Source organism: Gavialis gangeticus, unplaced genomic scaffold, assembly GCF_001723915.1.
Source record: "Gavialis gangeticus isolate Ggan-Ray unplaced genomic scaffold, GavGan_comp1, whole genome shotgun sequence".
Lineage (NCBI taxonomy): Eukaryota > Metazoa > Chordata > Crocodylia > Gavialidae > Gavialis > Gavialis gangeticus.
The window spans coordinates 95,830,842-95,840,095 of NW_017728992.1; the positions used below are offsets into that span (position 1 = coordinate 95,830,842).

Sequence of the window (9,254 nt, forward strand, 5' to 3'; positions counted from 1 at the left end):
CTGATTCTCATCCATATGGCTAAGTACAGACAGTCAAAAAGCCCAAGGCTGAATTTATTCAGTCTTTGCAGGTTAGTCTAAACTACAGAGATTAAACTGAGAATCAAGTGAACAGACATTCACTTTTGATTCGGGAAATGCAGCCACAAGCCTGCAGTGGCTCAGGCCAGAAGCCAGGGGCACTAGAGCAGTGGTCTCCAAAGTGGGGTGCACACACCCCAGGGGGTATGCAAGACAATCCATTGGGGTGCAGGAAGAAAATATTAGAACTTCTATTTATATTTATTTTTTATCTAAAAAAATAAGAAAGAAATTAAGATTTACTCATATTTAATATATGGATTGACACTGGTGCCCTCACTCGGTCCATATGTCAGACGGTCATGTGTCATGTACGGTACGCGAGGTATCCTGAGGGAAGAGAGGAAGTTCCACAATGTGGAAATACAGTAGTACAGTGTACAGTGGTCTCCAAACTTTGTACAGTGTTACACTGAGTAGTACATGTATATAATTTATAAATAAATAAATATACATATATTGGGGATGTGTGCTCAAAAATTTTTTACTGATGGGGGTGTGTGATCAAAAAAGTTTGGAGACCACTGCACTAGAGCATGTCTCCCAGCCTGCCAGCCACTGCCAAAGGGAAGGGACTGAAGCTCCAAGGCTTTTCCCCACTCCCTGTTTGAGCAGAGAGGGAGTAGCCAGGCCCCAGCCCGGGGTTAGCACACTGGAGGGTGGGGGTTTAAAGCCCCTCCCTGGCCCACACGGGATCCCAGCCCAGGTCTGCTTGGGCGGGCAGGCACTGCCTGCCAGGCTTCTGTCCCCACCCCACTTGGGGAGGGGAGGGCAGTCCCTGCTAGGCTGAGGACTGGGTGGTTGGGGGGAAAAGGTACTAGCGCTGAATTCATAAAAGCTTGAACAAGAATAGTCCTTTCTCTGAAGCAAGCATGTATTGAACACAGCAATTTGCAACCTCAAGCACACAACAAAAAACAACCAAAAATGTTCACCTAAGCTAAGATACAGCCCAGTAAAACACAATGAGAGCACACATAGCTTAGTCTAACTTAAAATGGAACATAATAAACCAAAAAAACAAGAGAAAGCCATGCATAAGTCTTATATAATCCTGAGGACAGTGTCTCCTTACATCCAGGCATTCAGGAAGTCCTTCTTGAGGGATCAGCAGGTGGTCATAGGTGTTGGAGTGGGGATCCCACAGGCATCATCTCTACTTGGGTTTTGACAGGCACACTTGCATCCCCTTCTCCCCTTTGGTTTTCTTGACATTACTATGCTTGTCACCTATAGCACCTTTGGCAGGACCCTCATGCATTAATTGTCTTTTGTCTCTGGTTAGGTCTCCCACTTTTTACAGGTTCTGCTTTATAATGTAAATGTAGTTCTCTGCTTTCTTTGGTGACACCACCCCACCCAGTCCGGGACCATCTCCTGTTCCCTTAGCTCTGCCTCTAGCATATATATGTGAAGATCATGCAAGATCTTTGCCAACACCTCCCACCTCTCAGTCTGGTCCTACAGGTCTTGGCCTTGTGCTCACAGGTGGCAGAGGGCCAGTCCCTCCAGCCCCAGATCCCCAGCCTCTTCCACCTCCCCCATGGGAGCCAAGGGGAAATATAACCCCTCCTCTTCCCCTTATCAACTGCTTGCCTCAGTCTCTGCCAGAGGTGGGAGGGGGTGGAATCTACTCATCTTTTGCCAGCCCCCTGCCAAACAGACCTCAGCTGGGGTCTCATGCTGGTGAGAGAGGGGGTTTAAATCCCCCTCCCTCCCCTGTGCCTGAGCCTGCCTGCCCACACCTTCTGCCTCCTCCACTCCAGCGTGGAAAAGTCTGGCAGGGGCTACCTCTCTCTCCCCCCACAAGCAAACCTGGCTGCAGTCCGTAGCTGGGTTTCCCACCTCCACCCCTTTGTCAGCCAGCTCTCACTGCTCCAGCTAAGGAGCAGAGGGGCAGGGCCAACCCTGCTCTCTGGAGCAGACAGCACAACCCAGACCAGGGCTGCAAAGCATTCTGGGATGCTGGGGAACTGTGATTTAACTTGAACTAGGAAGGGGTCTGGGACAGAAGTTTCATAAACTGGTTTGACCTAAATCAGTTAAGTCTGATACTACATTCAACCAGGTTTATCTTAAACTAGTTTCAGCCATTTTGAAACTGGCTTATATGCACTGAACTTCTGTTCTGTTACAGGTTTAAACCAGTTTCTGATCACTTAAACCAGTTTGTGTGTAACTTCTGTCCCTAACCTTCAAGACTAGAATTAAACCCCTTCTTCAGACTGAAGAAACTGCTGGAAATATCATGAAAATAGGATTCTGACAGTTTCAAACTACAACAACTGTTTTTCTCCCAAACCAAACTAAGATCAAGTAGTGCACAAGTGTGTGAAAATATCATGTTCATTTGATTCACTCTTTTCAATTAAAATATACTCAGAATGTTTTTAATTAAAAAAATGGCTTGGGATTTGATTTATGAAAATAGTCACTGCTTGTATTATAAATTCTAGTTCATCTGCCTTAGAAGAGAAAGACTAGTGTTTCCTTTAAAAAAGGTTTTGTTCTATTCCTTAGTTTGATATTATAGAAAATTATAATTTCATAAAGATGAATATTTCAGGAAGTGCCTGGTAAAAACCTGGCCACCTTTTGTGGGGGAGATTAATCTTGACTGGACTGTAGTGATGGTCAGTGTTCTAGCAATATTTCATCAACTTGTAATTTAATACAATCTACCTATCTATCTGTCTGTGTGAGAGAGATCACAAAAATGGAAAGCATGCCCTTGAAAATTACAACACTGTATATCCAAGGACTAGATAACATTGCCAGAACACCTCTGCTTGAAGAATCGAGTTTTACATTTTACTTAAAATAGGTCATCAGAATGTCATTTAATCAGCCAAGAGATTTTAGTTTAAGTATGCATGGCTGCATCCTAATCAAGATGCATGATTCTGGTTTGTTTCAAAGTGTCTGTATCAATTATTGTAATATGCCTCAGCATATTGAATGTTATTAAGTTGTTGCAAAAGGGAAAGAAATGTAGAATTTTTAGGGGGATGTTGGACCCAATCATGGTCCCACTGAAGTTAATGATAAAACTTCTTACCAAATAGGAACAGCATTTGGACTTTAGAGAGTAATCTTGAAATAACTGTCATGCATATTCAAAACATTATATCTCCATTTTCATAGATACAGATGCTGAAATTGCAGGAGCTCCTGGTTCACCCCTGGATGTTCAATGCTTAGATGCTAACAAAGATTATGTCATCATCTCCTGGAAACAGCCAGCTGTTGATGGAGGAAGCCACATCCTTGGATATTTCATTGATAAGTCAGTATTTATGTTATGCTGTATCTGTATCTCTATTACTGATTGTTGTTGTTCAAAAACAGAGGACATAGAGGAATAAAATGTAGTGATCAAATACAAGGGATGGTATACCATTACTTACTAGGCCTGTGCAAAGTAGCTAGTATTCTCTTCAGATTCAGCCAATTTGGGGGACAGTGATTTGATTCGGTGATTTAAATTACTGTCCCAAATTGATTCAGCCATATCTGATTCAGAGATTCAGCTGCCACCGAATCTTCAAATCAAACAGGGCCCATCCCCTGCCCACCCTCCCAGTCCCATCAATGGCTGCCCCACTTGGTCCCAGTGTCTTGGCCCTCTAAAAAAAAAAAAAGGCCCTCACTCACTGGCTCCTATACACGTGCAGTGAGGCTGCTCCAACTCACTATAATTACAGTGCCTCTGAGCAGACTTGATAAATCAAATCTGCTGGAGTGTGGTAATTCCTGTGCTCCAGCAGACTCCAGCATCATGCATAGCAGCACCCCCACACTGAAAAATGGCGGCAGGGCTGCTTTAACTAAAGCTTGTTAGGTGAACTTTAGTTAAAGCAGCCCTACTGCCATTTTTCAGTGCAAGGACAATGATAGATGTACTGCTATGGATACTTTAATTAGAGCAGCTCTCAGAGCCACTCTAATTATGGAGCACATATGTAAATGCCATAAGGGCCTAAGTTTCAAAGGTATGAGACACAGAAAGATTCAGCTGTGTGCCTAGGGGATTATTGAAAGTTTCTTTGTACCTGCCTAAATGCCCTGAGTGACTTGCTCAAGAAAGGTTGTGGGAGTTAAACCCACATGTCCCGAGTCCCAGCCTAGTGCCTGATCTACCAGGTCTCCCTAACTGAATCCTTTGGGTGCTACTCTGCAGGTGCATCTACAACTTCATTCATGTGCCTTTGCTACTGTGCATTATGTTTAGTATCACTAATATGGGGTACTAGATAAAGGCACAGTAGCTGTGCTAATGTGCAGTAGAAAGGTGAACTTTTTTTCCAGCACGTAATAGGCAGAACACTTCATACTGTGCATTAGCACCATAGGCAGCAGAAGGCCAAGGCAAACAGGGCTCAGCCCCCCCAAGCATGGGGCAGCAGGTAGGGCCTCAAGGCAGCCCAGCCACAGATTCTGGGTGGCTGCAGCCAGGGGAAGGGGCATGAACACAGCCAGGATTGCAGTCCGGCATGTGGATCACTGACTGCCCAGCACAGCAGGCAAGTATCAATTTATTCTGGGAAAGGACTGGTGGGGATGCAGATTGAGGCCCCCAAGGTGAGGGAGGGAGCAGGGCACAGGCAGGGACGGGGTGAGTGGGGCTCCAGCCAGGCCAGGTGGTGGGACAGTCGGAGCCTGGGTGGCTTATCCAGGGGCAAGGGGGGCTCTCGCTGCTGTGCACACCCCGGTGGAGGCCCAGGGGCATGCCCCCCTATCTGTGTGTGGGATGGAGGCTGCTGCCTCCGTGCTTTGTGCCCCTCTGCAGCTGCCCCCAGAGTGGTGCGATGCCATGTGCCTGCTGCTGCTGAGCTGCACCATGTCCCCTGTGCACCCCATAGTGGGGTGCACATGGAATTGTGTGGGTCTGCAGGGAAGCAGCAGCTTCAGTAGGGTGCCAAGCACAGAAGCAACTGCCTCTGCCCCACAGATCAGGATGCACACAGAAATGGGAGCTCCCCCATGTCTCTGGATGAGCTGCCTGGGATCCAATTGTCCCACCACCCAACCCAACCAGGGCCCCACTCACCCCTGCCCCTGCCTATGCCCCACTCCCTCCCTCACCATGGAGGTCTCAATCTGCACCCCCCATGGCCTTTCCCCCACCCCTTCCCCCACAGACTTACCTGCTGGGCAGAGGGGCAAGGGGTGGGTGGAGTGAACATATGCTCTGCCCTCCCAAATAATTTCTTCTCCCTCCGCCTATGATTAGCACATTAGCATGGTTTTTGCTGTAACGCACTAATGCACAGTAGAACAGTCCACTGCTCATTAAGGAATCTTATGTAGATGTGCCCTGTTACAAGCAAAAACATCATAAATGACGGCTTTTCTATGGACAAAATCAGAGGTGTTAAAGTTATGTCCTTAGGGCCAGGCCATCTGGCCCACAGGACTGCCCGCTGGTTGAAAATTGGGAGACTGATGCTTATCCCACCTGTGAAATAGAATTTGGCTCTTAAACTATGTTTTTTGCCCACTAAAACTCATTATATTTGTTGGATGTACAGCAGAGGAGAAAATTCTCAGTACTGGGCACAAAAGTTTGCACCCTCTGTAAGCACTAAGGGTGACTGGGGTTTGATTTTCCTTAGCTTGTGCTGAAGCCGAAATGCTCACTGATCATCTTGAGCCACAATTCAAAGGGTATAAGCATTGAAGTGAGGTCTCTAAAAGGAATAGCCTTAAATCCCTTTCCTTCTGTACTTCATGAAAGAGGCAGTGTAGCTGCAGGGAATTTATTGCCAGCATTCACACAAAGTACTTGAGCTTTGACATCTTTGTGCAGATGTTTTTATGTTGGCAATACGTGAGTGCTGAGCAAACTGGTACAAGCAAGCCAATGTATATGAACAACTGTTTAGAGTAGTAGGAGGTTGTGTTCAGAGTTTTCTTCCTCTCTCCATCTTCAGTATCACATTTATTTGTTTTTTCAGATGTGAGGTTGGTACCACCAACTGGACCCAATGCAATGACACTCCAGTGAAGTTTGCTCGTTTCCCCGTCACGGGTTTGATAGAAGGTCGCTCGTACATATTCCGAGTCCGAGCTGTGAATAATGCTGGAATAAGCATACCATCCCGAGTTTCTGATCCAGTGGCAGCTCTGGATCCTGCTGACAGAGCCAGGCTTAGAAGTGAGTTGTTTTGATATATTCCCTAAGGGGCTAAAAAAATTATCAGTCATGGAATCATGATTTGTAAGCCTTCAAAGTTTCCACAAGAGGGAGCAATGCAAAAACATTTCTTCCTTTGGCAATTTGGATTTGCCAACAAGTTAGTCTACTCTTTCTTGTAAAATTTATTCTAAAAAAAAAGAAATCCCTCTATCCAAAGCTTGCCTCTAGGTAACTGGAGTGCAGAAAAACAAGAAAAGGAGCAGGGAAGTATGTTCTCTGGATAGAAAACTCCTACATCAGCAGTTTGATTCTTATCTTTTTTTTCTTTGGAATAGCTGGCATTGCAGCCAACTTCATTCTAAAGTGCTTGAGAGTGGCATAAGAAGGCCCAGCTGATTGAACACTCTGTAGAGGGACAGGATCAGGTGCCTAAGTTGGCATTTTTCAAGCTGGTTATATAAGACATTCCAAAAAAGCTACCTAAAATCATATCAGTTGTGACTAATGGCAAGGCAGTGGGGTAGTTTCTGTTAGCAACTGTGAACCTTGTGTTGCAACTTGGTATTATGAGAGCAACCAAGCAGAGAAAAAGAAAAACAGCAGCTTCTAGAAACTTGCCAATTCCTTTAATGAGTGAACTGTTAAATTGTATAGTATGGAAAATACAGTTCAAATGGAAAAATATGCTGGCCAAATTCTTCTGTAATATGACCTCAGTGACTTCAAAGATACTTCAGCAAGGAATAGTTTAGCTCAGTGGACATTCAATTTTGGTCATATTGTAAGCTTAGTTTGGATTCATTGAAGAAAATGGAGTTAATTCTGATTTTAACCAGTATAAATGGGATAAAAATATGACCCAAATTCCCTTGGGAGCAAAAGTTTGAAAAGTGCCTTCATGACTCCTACATGACTTAGGAGGTTAAAACCCATTTTCAGTAGCAACTTAAGTTGACTCCCGGTGGGCGCATCTACACAAGGCGTGTACTGTGAGTCGACTAATTAGCTCAGCAGTAAACATGATGTGTCTACACATGTGCCCCTATTAAGCTGAAGTAAACTAATAAACTCCACAGTTTTTTACTCTGCAGCTGGCTGGGGCACAAGGGTATTTCAGTGTGGGGCCTGCCTGCTGACTAGCCCCACACTGAAGCACCCTTGTGGCCCAGCCAGCCCCTCCACAATGCAATGAGCTCAGAGGAGCAGTCCCAGGCTGGCTTGACTCCCAGGGCCCCCTGCCACCCAGGGCTGTGTTGACCTGGCTCAACATGCTGCAGTGTCAGGCACACATTCAAATAGTGTATCCGGGAGCAATATACTTCAGAGCAATAGGATCCAGAGTTTATGACTTTGCATTAATTGCATGTGTAGATGTGCCTCATGAGACTTAGGCACCTAAGTATCGACATATCTTTTGAACCAGGACAATAAGCTTGTAACTCCTTTTTGCTTCTGAAAATGTTACCGCCAGCCTCCTTCAGACATTTTCTTTAGGGTCATATGATCTCTTTGTATCTCATTTTTCTCATCTGTTAAATGAAGAGAAGAGTAGTTACTGACCTGTCTAAAAATTCACAAAAGAAAAACGTTATAGTACCTGCTAACTTAATTCATCAAAGCACAGTCCTTTCCCAGCCATCTCATTTGATAATCAAACCTTCTCAATTTTTCTGCTTCAGTCCTGACATAGTACAATAACCACTGCAGACTTTCTGTCATTTTGAATACAATCCCTTTAGCCAGTCCATCTGCAGGACCCTGGAAATGAGCCTTCATTCTGGCATTCTTTTATCAGTTTCCCTTATTGAAAACTTGCTAGCACCAAAACATTTCTTCAGTATAGAGAAAGAGGTGCCAAGTTAGAGACAAAACTATTAGTAGGCTCCAGTGCAATATCACATCTGCCCATTTCTTTATCCCCTGGGTGTGGATTTTTTAAAGTGATGTGAGTAAATATCTTAATTATTCTTTACAAGCCTTTCTCAGAACACTCAATATCATTCAGGAGTATGTCCACCCTCAAGTACAACTAGCAGTGTAGTAGCTACAGTAGTATGGAGCTTAGTGGAGCCTAACCATTTAAGTACTGTTCAGCTTCTTAGATAGATGTTGTAGCAGCCTTGCTATGCTGCTAGCAGTACTTAAGCTAGTTGATTAAGCTAAGCTTGACTAACAAGTAGCAGTAGCAACTACAGTATAGACATACCTCTAGATGGAATTTACAGGAAATCATTCATGTAAAGGCTTGGTATGAGCAACAAATAAAAGCCCTCTTTTCTGTTTAAAAACAGTTTCTCATTTCTCTGACTCCTGAGTTAATTCTGCATCCTGTTTCAGGTCATCCTTCTGCCCCCTGGACTGGACAGATTATTGTTACTGAGGAAGAACCAACAGGTAAACATGTACTTTCTCTTTAAACAATCTGATCTGAAGTTTATCAAAGCCAATGGAATCTGATGCTTATTGAAACTGAACCTTACAGAAGCCTATAGAAGCTTATTGAAGCCAGTCTTCATTAAATTCAATGGACTTTGGATCAGACCAAAGTCCTTTCCAGCTAGAATCACTGTACCTTAACATATCTATCCCTGTGTATGTTGTCCAAATAAACAATTATGCACACAGATAATGCAATTTTGAAGAGAAACAGCATTCTGGTGATTTTCAATTCAATTATATTTTGAGAGAAATATACTCCTAAAGAGTGTTTCATAGTTTTCTAATGAGATACTTTTTTATATTTTCAACCCAGCAATAATTCAGAAATTCAAGTAAGTAGGCACATTTTTAAAGACTTTTAAAATCACTCAACTTTGAGGTTGTCTGATGCAACACAAACAAATCTATTGATGTATTTACTAGACCACCTGGATAAGGGCTGAGGACTTTCCTAGCTTAGCTGCTTGACTCAAACATATATTTCTCTCTCTTCTATCCTGTTCTACAGAGGGTGTTGTTCCTGGGCCACCTTCAAACCTTCAAGTTATTGAAGCTACTAAAAACTATGTGGTGCTCAGCTGGAAACCTCCTGGAG

The 9,254-nt window shown here is 44.0% G+C and overlaps 1 protein-coding gene across 1 annotated transcript in view; it reads left to right on the top strand.

Annotated features, from left to right (window-relative positions):
* MYOM1 (myomesin 1) overlaps positions 1 to 9,254 on the top strand; it is a 154,798-nt gene that overhangs the window by 60,988 nt on the left and 84,556 nt on the right. Inside the window, exons 11-13 of the mRNA XM_019525827.1 lie at positions 3,226 to 3,367; positions 6,039 to 6,238; positions 8,558 to 8,614. Of these exons, the coding sequence (XP_019381372.1) occupies positions 3,226 to 3,367; positions 6,039 to 6,238; positions 8,558 to 8,614 (399 nt within the window). The remainder of the gene's footprint in view (positions 1 to 3,225; positions 3,368 to 6,038; positions 6,239 to 8,557; positions 8,615 to 9,254) is intronic.